Source organism: Cucurbita moschata, unplaced genomic scaffold (genome assembly GCF_002738365.1).
Source record: "Cucurbita moschata cultivar Rifu unplaced genomic scaffold, Cmos_1.0 Cmo_Scf00013, whole genome shotgun sequence".
NCBI lineage: Eukaryota > Viridiplantae > Streptophyta > Magnoliopsida > Cucurbitales > Cucurbitaceae > Cucurbita > Cucurbita moschata.
Genome location: NW_019268529.1, coordinates 689,571 through 709,677, shown reverse-complemented (window position 1 = coordinate 709,677; position 20,107 = coordinate 689,571). Strand labels below are relative to the sequence as shown.

At 35.1% G+C, this 20,107-nt stretch overlaps 5 protein-coding genes and 1 pseudogene across 8 annotated transcripts in view; 3 read left to right on the top strand and 3 right to left on the bottom strand.

Moving 5' to 3' along the window:
* The window catches only part of LOC111451473, a 7,725-nt gene extending 7,364 nt beyond the window's left edge, over positions 1 to 361 (bottom strand). For 2 of the 3 annotated variants that reach the window (XM_023091910.1, XM_023091911.1), the window contains exon 1: positions 31 to 361. The gene's annotated coding sequence lies outside the window, so the exon portion shown is untranslated. Of the gene's footprint in view, positions 1 to 16 lie in introns of all 3 variants that reach the window. The other variant, XM_023091912.1, reaches the window with a different exon arrangement.
* Positions 362 to 1,227: 866 nt separating this feature from the next.
* Positions 1,228 to 5,997, bottom strand: LOC111451556 (annotated as a pseudogene).
* LOC111451540 (internal alternative NAD(P)H-ubiquinone oxidoreductase A2, mitochondrial-like) lies at positions 1,434 to 4,086 on the top strand. The gene is made up of 8 exons (XM_023092013.1): positions 1,434 to 1,877; positions 2,021 to 2,234; positions 2,336 to 2,496; positions 2,665 to 2,730; positions 2,826 to 2,989; positions 3,395 to 3,509; positions 3,639 to 3,818; positions 3,901 to 4,086. The coding sequence occupies exons 1-8, from the start codon at positions 1,458 to 1,460 to the stop codon at positions 4,051 to 4,053; spliced, it is 1,473 nt and encodes a 490-aa protein (XP_022947781.1). The 5' UTR covers positions 1,434 to 1,457; the 3' UTR covers positions 4,054 to 4,086.
* A 1,005-nt stretch (positions 5,998 to 7,002) lies between the features above and the next one.
* On the bottom strand, positions 7,003 to 9,844 carry LOC111451680 (zinc finger CCCH domain-containing protein 66-like). The gene is made up of 2 exons (XM_023092182.1): positions 9,639 to 9,844; positions 7,003 to 9,290 (listed from the first exon to the last, which is right to left on the bottom strand). Exon 2 carries the CDS (start codon positions 9,259 to 9,261, stop codon positions 7,216 to 7,218), a length of 2,046 nt encoding a protein of 681 aa, XP_022947950.1. The 5' UTR covers positions 9,262 to 9,290; positions 9,639 to 9,844; the 3' UTR covers positions 7,003 to 7,215.
* A 4,172-nt stretch (positions 9,845 to 14,016) lies between these two features.
* LOC111451027 lies at positions 14,017 to 16,603 on the top strand. 2 transcript variants are annotated; one of them, XM_023091259.1, is made up of 5 exons: positions 14,017 to 14,247; positions 14,473 to 14,823; positions 15,102 to 15,199; positions 15,834 to 15,893; positions 15,982 to 16,179. In XM_023091259.1, the coding sequence occupies exons 1-5, from the start codon at positions 14,145 to 14,147 to the stop codon at positions 16,045 to 16,047; spliced, it is 678 nt and encodes a 225-aa protein (XP_022947027.1). In that variant the 5' UTR covers positions 14,017 to 14,144; the 3' UTR covers positions 16,048 to 16,179. The 2 variants fall into 2 exon arrangements, with proteins under 2 accessions (XP_022947027.1, XP_022947026.1); XM_023091258.1 differs by having other exon boundaries at positions 14,019 to 14,247; positions 14,473 to 14,825; positions 15,104 to 15,199; positions 15,978 to 16,603.
* A 1,011-nt stretch (positions 16,604 to 17,614) lies between these two features.
* LOC111451864 (peptidyl-prolyl cis-trans isomerase CYP20-1) lies at positions 17,615 to 20,071 on the top strand. The gene is made up of 7 exons (XM_023092458.1): positions 17,615 to 17,740; positions 18,104 to 18,182; positions 18,819 to 18,866; positions 18,983 to 19,006; positions 19,332 to 19,514; positions 19,600 to 19,675; positions 19,765 to 20,071. Exons 1-7 carry the CDS (start codon positions 17,675 to 17,677, stop codon positions 19,901 to 19,903), a joined length of 615 nt encoding a protein of 204 aa, XP_022948226.1. The 5' UTR covers positions 17,615 to 17,674; the 3' UTR covers positions 19,904 to 20,071.
* The last annotated feature ends 36 nt before the right edge of the window (positions 20,072 to 20,107 follow it).

The following is a 20,107-nucleotide window of genomic DNA, read 5'->3' as shown; positions in this document are numbered from 1 at the left end:
AAAAAAAAAAAAAAAAAAAAAAAAAAAAAACGAAGAACGAATTCGCAGTAAGAATTCCCCTACCGGAAAATCGCTGAAACTACGAGATTAAAACAGTATCGAACGGAAAAACAGAGAGAAAAATCATAATGGAAAGAAAAAAGAAGAAGAAATTGAGAGACCCTTTCAGTTATACAAAGCGATGAACTGTTCCCTTCCCACTCCCTCTGATACTTTGCCACCAAGGTAGCAAGGATGGAGACTCCAAGGATCCCATACGGCAGTGCTCACAGTAATTAATTCCAATCTTAAAATCTATTGGTCCACGTCATTAATATTCCACCTCCCCATTACGTGGCGGGTGAATACGTTTTGTTTAAAATATTTTAGGGCGTATTCTGTCATCGTCTCTCGCAATCCCATGCAGTTGTAAAAAATTAAAAGCTGGAATAAAAATGAATTCGAAAATTGCGTGATCTACTGGGTGAAGGTGCATAATACCATTTATGGGGATCTTTTCAATTAGGATAAAATTTGGTAGCTGATTTTTTTTTGCAATTAATAAAAATATATTGTCAATATAAATAAGCCTAAATATATTATTTACTTCTTTATCTAATTTTATATTAAGAATGTTCGTGATTTGATTAACAAATATTAAAATACAAAAATATTTGCGCTATGTTTTTTTTTCATAACTTAATGTAATAAAAATATTATTATTTTTTAAATTATATAACTTATAGAATGATAAATCACTTTATTATTTAGAGAAATATATATGTAATTTAATTTAGTTAATTTAATATTTTAAAATTTAATAATTGTATTTTCAATAATTTTTTAAAATATGGTAAGTCCAACTAAATTTAACATTATTCTTAATTCTCTAAACACGTTTTCTCTTATGAGTCTGTCTTTTCCATTGTCCCAATTAGGTATAAATCACTTTTTTTTTTTTTGTTATGTCTTGTCTTTTCGAGAACGAGAATCATTTTTATAAAATTATAGCAAAATAGAATTCATGACTTAATTTTATGGAAAAAAAAAAGATCTTGAAACAGATTCTGAGAACGAACGGGAAAAAATTCGCGTTGAGTACAATCAAATTAACCTAATTCTCCTTACTATTGATTGCATTGATTCTCATTACGATTGAAGTTCATTTGTAAACGTGACCCTATCCAAGAAAGGAAAAAGAGAATAAATTTCGAACTCAGCAACTCCTTTTCAAGCAACAAAAACAAAAAATAGAAACTTCTGCTGACTCACCATCTTTTTTTAGCCACGTGGGATTCACTGTCTTCTTTCCCAGGTAGGGGATAACAGGCTTATAACAGCAGGCAGCTATCAATTCCTTCGCATGCATGTGAAAAGTGTCCTCTTTTTCTTTTCTTTTCTATTTGATTTAACGAAAACATACACACACACACACACGCACATAACAAGAACAATCTGAGAATATACCATCCAACGCCATGGCCTGGTTCAGGAATCTCAGGCAGCTTTCACCCACCACCATCCCCCCACCACTCAAATCCACAACGCCCTCCTTCACCTTCCTCCTCTCACATTTTAGCTCTCAGCCCATGGAGGTGCCGCCGCCGGGCCTCAGCCCCACGGTGCCTGGCCAGAAGCCGAGGGTAGTGGTTTTAGGATCTGGCTGGGGAGGCTGCAGACTGATGAAGGGCTTGGATACCACCATATACGACGTTGTTTGTGTTTCCCCTCGCAACCACATGGTCTTCACCCCTCTTCTCGCCTCAACCTGTGTTGGAACTCTCGAGTTCAGGTCCGTTGCCGAACCAATCGTCCGGATCCAGCCTGCCATCTCTCGCGAACCGGGTTCATATTTCTTCCTTGCTAATTGTACTGGCATTAACCCTGAAGAACATTCGGTATAATTCTCACTTCTATCACAGTTTCATGTAACTTAAAAAAAAAAAAAAAAAAAAAATCCTCAAATTTTTCTCAAATCCCACTGGTTTTGGAATTTGAATCGAGTAAAGTGAGAAGGAGATTGTTTAATTTGTTATTGAAGGTACAATGTGAGACTGTTACTGATGGATTGAACACTCTGGAGCCACGGAGGTTTAAGATATCATATGATAAGTTGATTATAGCATTAGGATCCCAGCCACTAACTTTTGGGATTCATGGTGTCAAAGAACATGCCTTCTTTCTTCGTGAGGTTTCTCATGCCCAAGAAATTCGTAGAAAGCTGCTATTGAACTTGATGTTGTCCGATGTTCCAGGTACAAACTTGATTGATTAAAATAACTGGCCAATAGGAGTTTTTTCGTCTTCCTTTTCGTGTTTTTTAGTGAACATAATTTGGAGTGTTTGTCATTGGAAGGGATCTCTGTGCAAGAGAAACGCCGGCTTCTACATTGTGTTGTTGTTGGAGGAGGTCCAACTGGAGTTGAATTCAGTGGGGAGCTTTATGACTTTATCATAAAGGATGTTAGTCAAAGATATGCTCACGTGAAAGATTGTATCCAAGTTACTTTGATTGAGGTTTGTAAAATGTTGATCCGACAACATGTCTCGGTTTCTCGACGTTTTGGCTAGGTTGTTAAGCTTATGATATCTCTGGATATGAAAGAACCAACATTAGGTTATTGGATATGTTTTCAAGACTTGAGAGGGGATTCACTTGCTTGTGTTTGTTTAATTGTTTAACAGGCAAATGAGATATTATCTTCCTTTGACGCTCGCCTCCAACGCTATGCTACTAACCAATTGACAAAGGTAGGAAAGTTAATACATTATAGGTTTCAGCTTTCCTAAGATGCTTCAAATTTGAGATTCTTCGATCTCATTTGTTCGAATCTCTCGACTCTCAGTCAGGAGTTCAAATTGTACGGGGAATCGTCAAAGATGTTAAACCTCAGACCATCTTTCTCAAAGATGGCTCTGAGATTCCTTATGGATTGTTAGTTTGGTCTACTGGCGTTGGTCCCTCTCCTTTTGTAAATTCCTTGGAAGTTCCTAAGTCTCCTGGTGGCAGGTAAGTTAAAATTTTATCAGTAACTTATCCAAAATGTTTATTTACCTCTCAGATTTCATAACTTTCAAGCAATCGTTTCATAAATGTCTCTGCAAGTTTCCTTCTAAGATAGGCAAATTGTTCAGAAACCAGGTGGGGATTTAGGGAAAGTCACCATCTTCTCTGGCTCACTAACCTTGAGGCCTAAAAAAGTTTTAGTTTCAACTTTCTATCCCATAAGAATATAGTTATTTCTTTCTGCTCACATTCAATCTACTTCGGCCCGATCCTTCGCTTGATATCGCAAGCTTTAATCAGATCATGGGATCCTCATACTTGTGATCAAGGCTTCCTATTTATGCTTTATTTTCTATTATCAGTCCTAACATTGCTAGTGAGATGATCTACCTCTGGCTACATTGGCAGGATCGGTATAGATGAGTGGTTACGTGTTCCTTCTGCGGAAGATGTGTTTGCAATAGGTGATTGCAGTGGGTTCCTAGAGAGTACAGGCAAACAAATTCTTCCAGCTTTAGCTCAGGTAAGTTAAGATACTAATGAATATTCTGGTTTTTTTGCTCATTCAAAAAATGCAATTTCCTATTCCAATAGTAGATACTGTTGCCAAGAGATGTCAAGTTTTTGTTGCAACCACTTTTGCATTATGAAGGTAGCAGAGCGTCAAGGCAAATATTTAGCAGCCTTGCTGAATAAAGTTGGTAAAGAAGGTGGGGCACGAGCAGGTAGCGCAAAAGACTTAGATCTTGGAGAACCATTTGTCTACAAGCACCTAGGAAGTATGGCAACTATTGGAAGATACAAGGCTCTTGTTGACCTTAGGCAGAGTAAAGTAAGCAATTGATCGAGATGGCTCCTTCACTTACTCTATTTTGTAAATTTTTAGGTGGCTTACTAGTGAGCGTTTTCTACAGGCAGCAAAGGGGTTATCCATGGCAGGGTTCGTCAGTTGGTTTGTTTGGCGTTCGGCTTATTTAACCCGAGTCATAAGCTGGAGGAACAGATTGTATGTGGCTGTGAACTGGGCAACAACTTTCATCTTTGGTCGTGATATAAGCAGAATTTAGATTTAGAAGTAAGAGTTCGCAAAAGAACAAAAAGAATAAAAGAATGTTTCCAAGTTGGACCTCACCGATCATCATTTTAAGTTCAGTAGTACCAAAAGTTGCAAGTTGTTCACCAAGACAATAACATCTTGCTGCATGAGATCTGCAGCCGAATTATCAGATTCTTCTGGGTTCACATGAAGATCTGAATAATGGCTGTCATACTGCAATTTCTCAGCAGAAGCTCACAGTTCAGTTTATTTCAATCAAACTGTTATTGGGTTAAATCCAAACCATACTATTGTATATGTTGATAGAAACTAAAATAAAGCCAATCATTGGTATTATAAGCTTTGTACTGAGACTTCAATCAGTACTTTTCAACGGAATTATTTCATTAGCCATTATTTCAATTTATATGACTAATTGGATTATCCCAACAAGACAATGCAAAAACTACCATACTGAATTATTAATATCTCTGCTGCTAGAAAAAACATACCGGATGTGACGAAATTTTACTGCCATGCTCTTCAACAAGCAACTCAACTGCGTATGAAACTTTCCCACCTATTGTTTACAGAACACCTGAATAAGAGAAAGCAAGAGGAAATGAGTTTGATTCTTTTGGAAAATAGAATCATTTCTAAAAATGTACATAAAAGTTCAGTACCAGTTCATCATTGAAGACAATTTCAAAGCCTTCAGTGTTCTGGAGGTGATTTATAGTTATGCAGCCCAAGAGGCCAAGGGATTGCAATGATAAAAAATGATAAAAGAATCTGTCTGCGGAGAAAAATATGTTTATCAGCCATCACTGTCATTATAATCAATATTTGTGCAGTTGATATAGGTTTCGACGCAATAGAATTGGCTGAGCCGGAGGATAATGAGAAAGAGTAACAATGATTCCAGGAAAATGTTCCTGCACCAGCAACTTAATCGACATGGAGGTCACTCTGCCAAAACATGATGAAGAGCAATGAGCTTTCATTAAAGGAGGGTAAAAAGAGGCAGACAATCACAGAGATTCTAAGGCTAAATACACACTAAAATTCTTCGATCATACTATTCTTTTCTCTCAGTGTGAGACTATAATGTCTAGCGACGGATGAGCTCAATCGAAGTAAGATACACACTAAAATTTTCATCCAGTTTTAGGAGAAAATGTCAAGGATAAGAAAGAATGATGAAAGAACACAGTCCATCTCTTTTCTCGGAATGAATCATCAAAGTATGCAGTAAAATCCGGTCATTAAGATGATGATCTGTTTCCGAGAGACGCAGATTTCCCCTAATTTAACAAGCATTAGTGAAATTCCACCATCCAAGAACCAGATTTCGCTGGAAATGAATTGATCATAACTTCGACTTCAACAAACTCCACAGATTAAGCAAAGAACAAAGAATCAGACTCGCCAAGTGCACGATTGATCATCATAAAAAATAAAAATAAAAAGCGAAAGCCTCAAAAGATAATTAATATAACATAGTTTCTAAAATGAAATGTAACCTATCAGAGCACGGAGAGCTAAGTCTGGTGAGATCGTATCTCTCTGTCTGATTCAAACTCTACATTTGCGTCTGAATGAAACTGGCCGCAAGCGTCTGATTCAAGTTGTTGCCGCTCAAGTGATTATGATAAACAAGATAACCTGATCGTTGGATGAAAGTCACACGTTGGCTAATTTAGGGAAGGATCAATGTATTTATAACCAATGAATACTCTTTCGAATGGAATGAGACCTTTCGCAAAGCCATAAGAGTTTATGTTTAAAGTGTACAATATCATACTATTGTGAAGCAAAGCTAGCTTATGCTCAAAGTAAACAATATCATACTATTGTGGAAAGTCGTGTTCAACTAACACTAATGACATCGGAGGTAGAGTAAAAATGGAATCTTAGATATCGAAACAGATAACTGAAGCACCAGAAATGCAAGAACCAATATTCCTTGATCCATTTTTCTTTTCTTTTGCCAATCTTATGTAGCTTCAAAATTGGACAACCGAAGAAAAAAGATGAAGAATAGAGAATTATTCACGACCATTTATTATTATCCTTTTGAAATTACTCGTAGTTTTTTCAATTTTAAATTCGGTTACAAAATCAGCCCATCAAAATAGAAATTATTGAGTCATAAGTTGAAGCAGAGAAAATAGATGAAATTAGAGAAGTAAATGATTTATGAAATATAAATAAATCATCTACCTATCATCCACTAAATCTATGGGATCCAATGTAAGTTTTTTTTTTAATTTTAGTGTATTGATAGTATTTTTTAAAAGATGATTATTAAAGACTTGGGGAGAAAGCTCGAAAAGGAAAATACAGAAGACCCAGAGGATAATATTTGCTAGCGGTGAGCTGGGCGTTACAGATGATATCAGAGCCAAACACCGGACTATGTGGCAGCGAGGAGGTTGTTCCTAAAGGGGTAGACACGAGACAGTGTGCCATAAGGATGCCGACCCCAAAGGGGTGGATTTGGTAGGGATCCAAGAGTACCAACGAGGACGGAGGATACTGGACCGTGAAGGGGTGGATTGTGAGAATCCATATTGATTAGGGAGGAGAATAAATTACTCTTTACAAAGGGTGTGAAAACCCTCCCTTAGTAGACGGGTTTTTTTCCCTTGACGGAAAACCCGAAAAAAAAAACCGAAAGAAAAAATTCAGAGAAGACAATATCTGCCAGCGACGGTATGGACCGTTTAAAAGTGTATTTTTTAAAGATTTTGGAGGTGTTTTTCATGAACTCAAAAAGTTTGAAGGAGTTGCACTGCAAAAAGAATGGTCTTTGTTGAGTTATATTGGATATCCACCTGCTTTCTTTTTCCAGTGCTCTTTCCACTACCAACACCATTAAAAATAATAATAATAATAATAAAAAAAAAAAGTAGAAAAGAAATATTGGCTTTTTGTGAGTGCTCCATAATCCCTCTCCTGCTAATTAAAGCTTTGAATATCACCTCAATAATTCCAGTTCTTAATAATCATTTAATATCAGTTATTCTTCACATGAAACAACTAGTAGTTATGGAATGGGCAGAAACATTCCTTCTCCCCAATCTTGATGAATTTCAATGATGTAAATATATGTATATATATAGATTAAATGATCAGAATATAACCCGTTAAATCGAAGCGAAAAGAAAAAAATGTGGCCGAACCCCGGAGCTTAAGCGACCAGCTGCTTCTGTTCCATGTACAGCTTTGAATCCCCATTGTCGATATGACAAAGCTGCTGCTCGTCCATGCTCAACTGCACGGAGTTCTCGGTCGGAGCATCGTTCACCAGGGACTGAACCCAGGAGACGTCTGGCTTGGAAGAAGTAGCGTGCATTGCAGGTGTTGCGAGGGAATTACTTCGTAGCCCGAATGATGCAGACTTTCTTAACTTGGTGAGTTCTTCTCCGTGAATTCCCCAGTCTAGTTTTCCGTTGGGCGAACCCCAATCAGGGAAGTTCGAAGGCGTGACGGTTGTAGATGTAGCTGGAGGTGAATGTCCAGAATGACGGTTCACTACACCGCGTTCGATAAAGCTGTGGCTGCGCTTGGCAAAAGCAGCAGCCCTGGAACTCAGAAGGCTTTCTGCAGCAGACACAGATGAGTCATGGCCAAATGGTTGAGATGACCTTGCAGGAGGAGATCCAATGCTGTTAGCATAGTTTGATAGGAATGACTGGTTCAGGCTCTGGCGCATCCCGGACGGGGATTGCACGGAATCGAGCGAGAGTCCTTGTAATTGAGGGAAGAGTGCGGGATCTACCGATGATCCGTAAATGTTCTCGAGGTTAGTAGGATTCATGCCTCCGAGCCCGTTCAATTCTCCATTTCTACTCCTTGGAGATGGAAAAGATGTAGGGGTTGGTATGCCATTGTTCCATCTGGAAGGGGAAGGTAGACACGATAACTCATCCATAAACTGTTGCTGTCTACGTCGCTGACTTTCGAGACCGAGTAACTCGGCATCTAAATCCATGTCTCTTGCACTCAAAGCAGCCTTCAACCGGCTACCCGGAAGCTGCAACGTCGGAGGCGCAATATTACATTGAGTCTGCCACATGGTTCCACCCAGCGGAGAAGAAACTCCAGGAGTCAACGGCGGAGTCGATGACGGAGAACCAAGGGTAAGCAGGCTGATTGATGGAATGTCTAGTGATGAACCAGAGATCGATCTTGGGGACAGTACAGCAGAACCAGTCGAAGCATACAAGGGGCGTAGCTCCTCTGGTTTGTGAGCAAAGAAACAGACCTTTCGGGTGCATCCCGTTTCGTCCTTGCAAAGACGGGTGCGGTATTGAGCAGGATGGAGCCAACATTCAAAGATTCCATGAGCATATTCACAGGCATCCCCCTGCCTACATGCGCCCTTTCTAAATTCGGGACACGGGACGCAGCTGTAATGATATTTCCTAGGATCCCGCCTTCTTGCGTTTTCGCCAGGGTGAACAAACGGGCACTCCGTCCAATCATGGGAGTAAGCTCTTGTACAAGGTTTAATCTTAAAAGTATACATTCTAAACTCATCTGTACTATAAATCCCATTCTTGATGTCGGGAAGCGAGTGATCAACTGGATACTCTTTCTTCTCCGTTCCATCTCTCAAAACACGAGGCGTCAAAACCTCCCGTGCCTCCTGTGTTTCCCTCTCGTAAAAAATCATCTCAGATGAACCAAGAACGTCCTCGTCGTTACCATATCCCTTTAGCAACTGTTGTAATGCCTTCCTCCTCGAATACAAAGACGCCAAAGTAAAATCAGGAGCAATCAAGTCACCAGGCCGGTAGCCATTCGCATCGACAACATTCACATCAGCAAAAGCATCAAGCAAGTATTTGACAACCTGATCAGCAACAGCAGAACCACCAGCAACAGCACAATGGAGAGCAGTTGCACCATCCGAACCGCAAGCTCGATTAACATCAACACGACCACTATGAACGATATACGAAAGGACATTCAAGCTCCCAAACATGGCTGCAACCATAAGAGGGGTTCGTTCTTCATATCCCATCTTTTTGGAACCAAAAACTCTCCCATACCACAAACTTGCTTCATCAATATCATGACCATCTTCCTCAACAGCACTCCTAAATCCAATCAGATCATCCGTGGCCGAAAATTCGAGCAAAACCGATATACAAAACCCCAGATTTCTATTGCAACCATCCATCATGAAGTTGGGGCTTACAGAATTGCTATTACAACCATTGCACACCATAATCAATTCGGTCTAAGAACTCCAAATTTCTACAGAAATATAATTCACAAGAATCTATTCAGAAACACAATCAGAAATCGCTTATAAGAACAAAAAAGAACAAAACAACAAAGGGTATTTAACAAATTCAAGTAAAAAACGAAAACAGAACAAACATTACAACACCCAACAAGAAAAACGACACAACAAAAACAACCCCTGTTTGGTTTTACAGGTAAAACAGATAACATCCAGAAACCGAAAAGCTGTCCCAACACAGAAAACACACAGAATTAGATGAATTACTTGAAGACAACGAAGGATTAAGCTAAAAACTAAGAACCCATTTCAAAATCAAAGACAAAGTTGTGAAACCGCTGCGATTTGAAGAAAATTACCTCGTAAGAAACGAAAAAGAACAGAGAGCGGGAATAGGGTGGTTTCTAAACTAAGCTTTTAGCTATGGAAGAAAGTAGACTTTTCTTCCTTTGCTCTGTCTCTCTTTTATTAGGTTGTAGAGTCAAATAGACCAACCTACTTCTCTGCATAAGCCAAAGCCCTCTGGTCTCCGCCACCGTCCTCTTCAAACTCTCTCCTTTTTTCTTTTTCTTTTTCTTTTTCTTTTTTTAATTATATTTTAGTTCTTGTCGTCTTCGTCTTCGTTTTCCTCTCTGTGAAATGAAACTCAAATTCAATCCCAAATGAAATGCAACTCAAATTGCGCAAATTCAAAAAAAATAATAAAAATATAATTCTTGCGGGCCCCACGAATTCGATATCTTTTGAATCTTTTCGGTGCGCCACGTGTCGGTGTTTCAGTAGAGGAACTAGTATACCAAAGTCATCGTATCGATATTCCGGATCGTCGCGCATTACGCGTTTTTGGTCTGGGTCAATGACGTGGCGTTTTATACACCGTTACCTACAAAATGTTAAATTTTGATTTCTATCCTTGATTTATCTTAAATTCGAAATTTGGACCTCGATAAAAGTTAAAAATTAAATTGCAGTGATTTTAAAAAGTATTTTTTTTTTATCCATGTTAATAAAACTTCACCCATCTACAGAAGTTACTAATAAGTTGAGCATTTTGAAGGACAGAATTTGGAATAAATATTTATTAAATGGTAAATTTTAGGAAAAAATGCATACAATTTGAAATTTTGATATTTTTCGAAATCGCGACACATAAATGACCATCCAAAATTCCCAGCATCCCTACCCTATCTGATGGATTGGTTTGAAAAAATCAATCACTATGGGTATCGATAATTTTTTTGTCAACCTTTACATTTATTTGTCTATCACCGTCTAAAAACATTCACTCCCAACAGATCGACATTGAAAATCTATAAACTACTCTTGCCTTGTTTTATATTTGGTTTTTTATTCATCATTCCTCGATCACATAATGACACTTGTTTTTCTTAATTTTCACGTGGTTGGATAGACATCACTCGAAAATTGTTAAGCTTACTTGTCTCAATAGGAAGGTTATAATCTACTCTATTCAGTATAATTGTGACACAAGTGACGCTAAGAAGCTCCGACAATTTATCAGCTAAAATTCTTGTCTTGGTCTACGAAACTATGTCACGTTTGGGTTGGAGTGGTTAGGCGGAGCCCACCAGTCTTAATATTTAAATTATAATATCTTTGATTATTATTGAATAAAATTTGTTTTTTTTTTTTTTAAGTTCTGAATTTTGCACTCCCGTTTACAATCCGGTGTTTTTTTTTTTTGAGAAATTTTGATTAAAAAAAAGGGAAATAAAAAATTAGAACATCAAATAGTTCGTATTAACTGCAAAACACTGTTGCGTTTATTATCCACACGTGTGAAATGACTATCAACATTACTTGTTAAATTTAAATTTAAATTTAAATAATAATTAAAGTGATATTTAAATATTTATGTATATGCGTGTATTTACTCCTATTATTTATTATCGCCCCTTTTCCATCCTTACCCTTCCGGCCATTTCGTCCCCTTCCGAAGACTTTAGAGTCAAAACACACATGAAAAAAGTACACAACTTTATTCATAAAAAAAAAAAAAAAAGGTTAATTGTGTCATTTAATATATGGTCTATTTTATTTAATTTAGTTCTATTTTGACTAAATTAATAAAAATATTTTACATTTTACTTCAAAAATATTTTTAAATTTTTATTAAAATTTTAAAAATATCATTACTCTTAATTTTTAGAAGAAACAATTAGTATTTTATTTAAAATACTCTTAAACTTTTAATATTGTTTAAATAATATTTTTTTCATAAATATACTTAAGTTTTAAAAAAAATTAAATACTCGTATAAAAAATTAAAAGTAACATTCAAACTCTTAACATTTATTAAAAAATTTAAAAAAAAAATAGATCATCTCCAAACAGTAAAGGTATCAATATTTTTTTTGAAGTTTAAAAGTCTTTTAAAAAACTTTTTACATAGCAAATATTAATGGTTTATATTTATTATTAACCGTAAATGTATTTTAATTTTTTTTAAATTTATTAATATTTTTTTTAGACAAAATAAAAAATTTGGAAATATTTTTATTAATTTAACCTTCTGTTTTTTCACCAGATATTTATACACATTAGTTTTTATTAATTTATTTGAAATATAAATAAGAATTAAAGAAAAAAAAACTGTTTTTATTAATTTGTTTAATACCATATTTATTATTCAAATATGCATTAATTAATCACAACAAAATTAGTTAAAGATTTTAGAACATGTAATTTTTAATATAATATATATATTAAATAAGAAAAAGGGAAAAAATCTTTGATTAAGGAGCAAAGTAAGAGATAAAAGTTTCTCCCATTTAACCTAATTTTGTAATTTAATTATTTTAGAAACATTTTTTCTTTTATATAAATAAAACGGATAATTTTATAATGATAAATATTAAAAAAAAAAAAAAAGAAGAAAAAGCCGCCAAAATACTGTTCTCGGTCGTGGGTGGGCGGCGTCGAGTTTTATCTGACGATCAGCGTTGGATTGGGGTGCAGATAATGGACGGCTCAGATTAAGTTCCTTAACCACCAAGCTGCAGCGGTGCGCCTCCGATTTTGACCTACTGTCTGAGAAGTTGAAACCGGCGTCGAAAATTAAATGTTAAATAAATGTGATAGTGGGGCCCACCATAAATATCTTTAAAAAATAAAAATATTATATTTTATAGCATTTCATTTTCATGGGCTGCTGCTCCTGGTCTTTTTTTTTGTCGTTTAAAGTAATAAGATTATTTTTTTTCATAATTTTTTTATGTCATTATATATATATATAATTCACTCATTGTGTTATTTTTATTTAGAATTAATTGATCATATTTATCAAAAGTGGTGTTTTAATTTTAATATTATTTTTTATTTAGAATCTTATTAATTATGGGCCAATATGTGAGCAATTCAATAAGAACGTATAAAAATATTTTTTTAATAAATTTTCAAACAAAAATTTATTGAAATATAAAAATTGTATACTTTTCCAAATTTAAGATTGTGATGGCATAAAGTATAAATGGATGAATTTAAAAGTTAATGACTAAAACACACAAATAAATTTTTTTAAGTTTTTTTTCTTTTTCAAAACTTGATTTTTGACTGTTGTAGATAGCAAAACAATTAAATTATAACTAAATTAATATTTATAGTTAATACGAATAATTTAATTTTATATACATACACATTCATTCGAATTTTTTTAATATAAGTAATACTTTAATTAGTTAAACTATCTATACTTAATTATATTTATTTATTTTATATAATTCGTAAAATTATTTAAATTATTCAAATTAAAATTAGTGATGCATTTAAAATTGTTAAATAAAAGTTTTCATATGGTGGAAAGTAATTTTAAAATTGAATTAATCAATTTTGTCAAATTTCACACACAAATATATATTTTAATTATTCCAATTAATTTAAAATGATTAAGTATATTACAAATTAATTTTGACCAAATTGATTTAATAATTTTATAATTAATTCCAAATATGCTATAAAATTTGGTATAAAAAATCAATATGTATTAAAATGTCATGTCAGCAAATGATAATAAATAATTGGACAGCAGACAAATTTAAATTATTAGATTTAATTAAAATATTTATGTTTGGTAATTTATTAATGACGAATTAAAACCATTGAAATTAGTTTTCATATTAATTACTAGTTTCTATCATCTCCCCTGAAAAATAATTAAATAAATATGTTAATATAATATAAAATAATCATTATATTTGTATTATTTATATTTTTATTAAATATTACATACAAAAATAATATCTTGGTTAAAAAATAAAAAAAATATTAAATTATCTATCTTTTTATATTAAGTCTAAATCAATTTGTCCAACAAAAAGAAAAGAAAATTAATAAATCACTTTCAATAAAAAGTCAATAAATTAATAAACAAAAAAAGTCAAAATTAATAAATAATGAAGCCCAATGGGCCCAGTTTACCCACCTTATGGCCCACATTAGGTAACTTGGAAATGAGATTAGGCCTCGGAATGGGCTTGGACCTCGGAATGGGCCCAGTTTACCCACCTTTTGACTATTAAACTGAATAATTATTATTTTATATTATATTAACACACATCCATACATACATACATAAATACATGCCCATATGTCAATTTAACCTACTACATACATTAACACCTTCATATTCCAATGAGTTTAACGGTTTGGGCCTTGATTTGGGCCCATGGCCCAAACAATCCGGCCTAGCTAGTCAACCTTCTTGCTTCACCTCCTTTACTGCTCTGTTAAGCATCTCTGTAACAGCAATCCTACGGGATCCCAATCCAACGTCAGCTTCGTTTCCAGCGTCCGAATCCTGTGAACTTCTTCTTCTCAGGCTCTGCCAGTGTTTCGCTCAGTGCGGAATGAGGAACGTTCAGGTTGCTTTTCGAACCATTGGAGGTGGCATAACGAGGAAATTTAAGCAACCTTCTGCGCTCAGAAACCTTTCCACAAACGCCGCTCGAGGTAATTTTTACTTTTTACTTATACTGTGATTTCTGAAGTTCTTTTACCTAATGATTTGGCCGGAAATTTGTCAGGTTTATTGTTAAGACTGTTGCTCAAATGTGTTTCGGTTTAGATCTTGTTTGTCCGAGTTTTTGCGTGAAAAACCTCATGTTTAGTTGTTTAATTGGTTAATGTTCTTCGAGGCATGTTTTTACATCTTTCGTTTTTGATAATTGTAAACAGATTGTAGTTTCGATGATGAGGGAAAATCCAATTCGTTTGAGTCTGCTGATGACTTTGAACGTCGGATATTTGGTGGCGTATCTTTGGGCGATTCCGGAAACGATGCTTTCTTTGAGAAGCTTGATAGACTTGGTAAACCTCGTGAAAGGATCGGTTCAAGGCTGAGTGGTGGAAACAATTTTCAGGCGTTGTATGGTATTGAAGATAATCTTAACACGCTGTCGGATGGGATGGATGGCAAGTTGAAGAAAGCTTCTACGTATTTTGAGTTTGATCCTGAAGAAATAGCAAAAGATGATTATACTTTCAGAGCGGATATGTCCTTTAAACCTGGATCAACATACGAAATCAAGACCCGTAGCTGGGCAACTAATTGTTTTTATACTTGTTAAGAACAAATCCTTATCATTTTTCATTTCATAACTTTATAATTACATTATGCCAATCCGAGCATGGCTTGGTACTTCACCATAAAATAATTATAATCACATTACATCTACAAAATTACTATTACTAGAATCAATCATGCACTTGGATTGGATGATCTGTGACGGAAATGAAGTTCACCTTCTGTAGATGATGATGTATGCTTAATGTTACCATTATTCTAAGTACTTTTGAATTTATACAGGATCTGGATCTAACAAAGCCTGGTGTACGCAAACCTCCCAAAAGAGTTGAGTTTCAGGTGACGACGGAGGAGGTCTTAAGAAAAGCTGATTTCAGGGTGAGCATTCCTGAATTTCATTTACCTTGCCATTTTACTAATTCCCTTCTCATATCATTATGATAGCAAGGACCTGGAGTAAAACATGGTCGGAATTAATGGTAGCAGACCATTTCATCCACTGCAACTTTTCATATTCCGTAGCTACGTAGTCGGATGTGGAATATCTTATGATCAAACTTCTCATCTTTTAAATGTCATATGTTTATTTATGAACTCAAAGAAACAAATCTAGTCAATATGAGTAGTTTAGAACAGAAGGAGCCGTTGTGATTAGAAATTTGGTCTGCATCCTAGACACAGCGCAGTCATCAATAGCCATGGACCATCAATTTTTTCTTTTTATATAAATTGCAGCTAATCAATTCATGGGTTCCTGATATGGGTAGTGCCTCTTTCTAGCATTTGCTCGTTTGCAACATTAGAGAGGTCATGGAATTATCACTATCATTCTCATTGCTACCAGAAAATAGTTTGGCTATTAGTTGGTCTTTTTTGCCATTTAAATTATGTCCACGACTCTCTTGAGGAAGTTTATAATCCAGAGTACCTATCCAAGCTAAGAAAATGTGTTCTTGGAGTCGAATTGCATTTTATCTCGCATATCTAACAATTAGCAAATAGATGTTTGCAGAATGTTAGGTTTCTGGCGAATTTTATTACCGATGCCGGGATCATTAACAAGAGGAGCAAGGTAAACTTTTCGAGCAAAACTCAGGTTTTGAACAAGTTGAGTCGTCAACCTTCATCTGACCTGATCATTTCAACAATTTTGCAGACAGGTATCAGTGCCAAAGCACAGAGGAAAGTTGCCCGTGAGATCAAAACAGCACGAGCTTTTGGCTTAATGCCTTTCACAACAATGGGAACCAAATCATTTGTTTTTGGGAAGACCATGGAGTATCTCGATAAGGACTATGAATATGAAGTTTTCGAGAATAATACCGATGCAGATAGAGGACGCCCACATGGTTCCTAGAGACCACGCTTTCAGATGGTCGAGAATTATACACGTCTTGCCTCTTTTCATAGCTGGTATGCATTTGCTGCCCTTGATCCAACCATTAGCTCGAGCATTACAGGGCTTGACTTTGTTTGATTGCCGATTACAATCATGCTTCAAGCCCCAGAATCCTGCAAATTTGTTGAAAGCAGGAAGATATTGCAGAAAATTCATGGCAATCTTCATATTTCAATATTCCAAAATTTTGTTTTATGCATTGGTTTTGTGGTTAGAGGTCTCAATTACTGTAGTTTGCATATTTGTTGTTCTTTTACCGTATTAATATGTAAAGGGGTCCTGAAATTGGAGCAGTTTGTTAGTTAGTTCCGTAGACATGTCGGGCATAATACAATGCTGGCCTTCGTGAAGAAGCTATTTGAGGAGGCTGGTACATTGTTTTATACCGCTGGATGTAGGGAATGATGATTCAAACCAAAACGGTATAAAACACCAAAGAAAGCTTCCATAGATGAAAACCTTTCAAACATCAGAACAAAAATTACACTCATAATTCATTTTATAATTGTTTAACATTATTTCATAAATATGTTTGAATTTTAAAAAGTTTCTTTTTTTTTTTAATGACTTCAGGTACCTTTTATTTTTTAAAAAAAGTTCATGATCGTTGATATTTAAAATATTTTTTTTATCAATACCCTTAAAATGAAAGGGAATGGTCGGTTTATTAGGTTTATTTGACGTAGATAGATTATTTTTGTCTGATGACAATAATTTTTTTTTTTTTTTTATAAAGATTCAATTTTTAAAAGTTAATGGGTATTTTTATAATTTTTTTTTTAGAGAAGTTAATGATATTAATGAAACATGTTAATGTTAAGAATATTTTTATAATTTTTTAGAGAAGTTAATGATACTAAAGAAACATTTTAAAGTTTAAGGATATTTTTGAAATGAAGTGTTAATGGTTTCTATGAAAAGTTATTGGATATTTTTTAAAATCCAGATACGTGTTTTTTATTTTTATACAAAGTATAAAGTTAATATGTATTTTTATTAATTTAGCCATAATTTTTTTTTGAAAGGTGAACATTTGAAATTATTACATTTTGGTGGTACGTGATAGGCGTATTCAAGTTAATGAGATTTGGGTGAGTTAAATTAAAACTTTCAAGATTATATAGAAAAAAAAAAACTAAATTAAAACTTCTAAAATTGAACTAATTTTAAAATTTCTTAGAAATATAAAAACTAAATTTTGGGCATTTAAAAAAAATAAAACCTATTTGAATAACAAAGTATACATATTCACAAAGAAATTGCCGGTTGTGACAAATTGGAGGAGTTCAATCACGGGACCACGAAGTAACACGTGTCAGACTTTTATTGGAGGAAAATAGAAACTACACGTCGCGTGCGCCCAAAGAACCTTTGTATAAAATGCACAGGCATCTCGTTTTGGGCTGTTTTACAGTGACTGACTTTGAGTTCGAGTGGGTTTCTTTCGCGGCGAGATGGCGAAAACGGCGTCATTCATTTTGTGTACTTTCCTCCTCTTAGGAACACTAACTCTGATCCAGGTGATTATTCTCAAACTCTGAAACCTCTTTTTGTAATTGGATCCTCAATTTGGCGATAGGTTTTTCTACAAGGTAAAGAAGCGCTTATCTCGCCTTTTAGATCTGTAATCAAGTGCGATTCCAGTCAGTAGTTCAAGAATTGAGGTTTTAGGTATTCTATGTTTTCTTAGTTCTTTTGGATCAGAATGGGAGTGAGGTTTATAAAGCTGATAACAGAAAATTAATTTATGAATTTGTATGAATTCAGTTAGTGTTCCCGGATTTTAGGTCATTTTGTTTTTTCTTTTAAGTCGTTTAGATCATAATGGGAATGATGATTATAAATTGAAAGCCAAAAATTAATTTATGAAATTTCTGTTCCAGGGAAAGAAGTCGAAGGAGAATCTGAAAGAAGTGACTCATAAAGTTTACTTCGATGTTGAAATTGACGGCAAGGCTGCTGGTATGGTCGATTTTGTTTTGTTTTAAATAAATAGATCCAACTAAATTTGCATTCAACGATCGATTCCCGTTTTCATGCTTTATCGATTTAGCTTTCTTATTTAAACATCGCTCAACTTCAATCCTCTTGTTTATCTGTATAATAAGCGTGCCCTGGTGGCACACAGCAATGCCCTAACAGACTTGCATGCTTAATGCACCAATGGGTAGTAGTTTAGTGTGACTTATGCTTAGACGTTGTTTCATGAATTGTACATTGTGTAATGTTCAACTGTTTGTCGAGATTGGCTGTACTTGAGATATTAGATATTCTACCATAGAATGCATGTACGTGAATGATATTTGTCCCATAATTAAGTAAAGGACAGTATAATGCACATTATTGCTTGAAGTCAATTGTATGATCTTTAATTATCTGTTGAGACTCGGTGTATTTGACACGTTAAATATTGTTTGCTACTGAAGAATGCGTGTTTCATGAATGATATTTGTCGCGTTTAACGCCCATGTCCATTTCTGCGAAGGCAATTGTAAACGGATACTTCATACTTTTAAGAGCTTAACTAGACACAATTTGTTGCGGTTATTTAACTAGAGTATTCTTAATATTACAATTGGGATTATAACTGTCTTACAGGTCGTATTGAGATGGGTCTTTTCGGGAAGGCTGTTCCTAAAACCGCTGGTATGTTTATTTATTTTGTATTTAAGACCATCTATTTTGCTGGATTAGATACACTGCATACTATATGATAGTAATATTTTATAATAATACTGACCTTTTCTCGTGTGAATATGCAGAAAATTTCCGAGCATTGTGCACTGGTAAGCAGATAACTCTGATTTTAATCATACTTTTTGAGTATTTTCATCTTCGTGAGGTGTTTCTAACATCTATAGTCAAATTAGGGGGGCCTTAACTTCCTACTTAAACCGAGTTACTGATGTCAAAGTAACGTGTGGATTTCAATTCCCTCCTTTAAAGCTCTAACTTCTATTCCTCTTAGTCTCCCAAAGGGAAAAATGATTAATTGAGAGCCAATAGGCAAAAGCTTACTGTTTAATATTAATTATCTTTACAGCATGCGATGGCTACTCAGACCTTTTTCTAATATTTGGGTCTCCAATTCTGCATGATTTCAATTTTCAGGTGAGAAGGGTGTTGGGCACAGCGGAAAACCCCTGCACTACAAGGGTAGTGCGTTCCACAGGATCATTCCCAGCTTCATGATTCAAGGAGGTGACTTTACCCTCGGCGATGGAAGAGGTGGAGAATCAATCTACGGAGAGAAGTTCGCGGACGAGAATTTCAAGCTGAAGCATACAGGGCCAGGTGAAGGATAAAATCTCTACCCGTCCATTACGGCATTCTAAAAATGATCCGACATTGAAAATACAATATATAATGTATGCTGCAGGGCTTCTGTCTATGGCAAACGCTGGTCCAGACACAAATGGCTCACAATTCTTCATCACTACAGTCACAACTAGCTGGTAAATTCCTGTCTGCCACGATTTTGTTTCATGCTTGATTTGATTGATTACTAAAAGGAAGCTGCTTATGCTTTTGTTTATACACACAGGTTGGATGGTAGACACGTTGTATTTGGAAAGGTGCTGTCTGGGATGGACGTGGTTTATAAAATAGAAGCCGAGGGAAGGCAGAACGGAACCCCTAAGAGCAAAGTTGTGATTGCCGACAGCGGTGAGCTCCCTCTATGATTGACACCTGGTCTTTGTTTTATATATCTCAGCATAGCATATCCCCCAATATCCAACCCTCACTCACTGTGCTTTTCTTTCTTGTACTGTTTACGGTAGAATTGGTGCACATGTCACGGATCTCTTAATTAATGTTTTATGTTCCCAATTTACCATCTTTTATAGCCATTCTCGTTAACCCCTCATCCTCGCATTTCTCAACCA

What these genes read in the sequence shown, in the direction of transcription:
- LOC111451540 (XM_023092013.1), top strand. Translation starts at nt 1,458, where the DNA reads ATGGCCTGGTTCAGGAATCTCAGGCAGCTTTCACCCACCACCATCCCC. An exon ending in TTAACCCTGAAGAACATTCG is followed by an intron (nt 1,878 to 2,020) that starts GTATAATTCTCA and finishes TTGTTATTGAAG; the next exon opens with GTACAATGTGAGACTGTTAC. An exon ending in CTACTAACCAATTGACAAAG is followed by an intron (nt 2,731 to 2,825) that starts GTAGGAAAGTTA and finishes CTCGACTCTCAG; the next exon opens with TCAGGAGTTCAAATTGTACG.
- LOC111451864 (XM_023092458.1), top strand. Translation starts at nt 17,675, where the DNA reads ATGGCGAAAACGGCGTCATTCATTTTGTGTACTTTCCTCCTCTTAGGA. An exon ending in AATTGACGGCAAGGCTGCTG is followed by an intron (nt 18,183 to 18,818) that starts GTATGGTCGATT and finishes ACTGTCTTACAG; the next exon opens with GTCGTATTGAGATGGGTCTT. An exon ending in TTTCCGAGCATTGTGCACTG is followed by an intron (nt 19,007 to 19,331) that starts GTAAGCAGATAA and finishes TTCAATTTTCAG; the next exon opens with GTGAGAAGGGTGTTGGGCAC.
- LOC111451027 (XM_023091258.1), top strand. Translation starts at nt 14,145, where the DNA reads ATGAGGAACGTTCAGGTTGCTTTTCGAACCATTGGAGGTGGCATAACG. An exon ending in GATCAACATACGAAATCAAG is followed by an intron (nt 14,826 to 15,103) that starts ACCCGTAGCTGG and finishes GAATTTATACAG; the next exon opens with GATCTGGATCTAACAAAGCC. An exon ending in TCATTAACAAGAGGAGCAAG is followed by an intron (nt 15,894 to 15,977) that starts GTAAACTTTTCG and finishes ACAATTTTGCAG; the next exon opens with ACAGGTATCAGTGCCAAAGC.
- LOC111451680 (XM_023092182.1), bottom strand. Translation starts at nt 9,261, where the DNA reads ATGGTGTGCAATGGTTGTAATAGCAATTCTGTAAGCCCCAACTTCATG.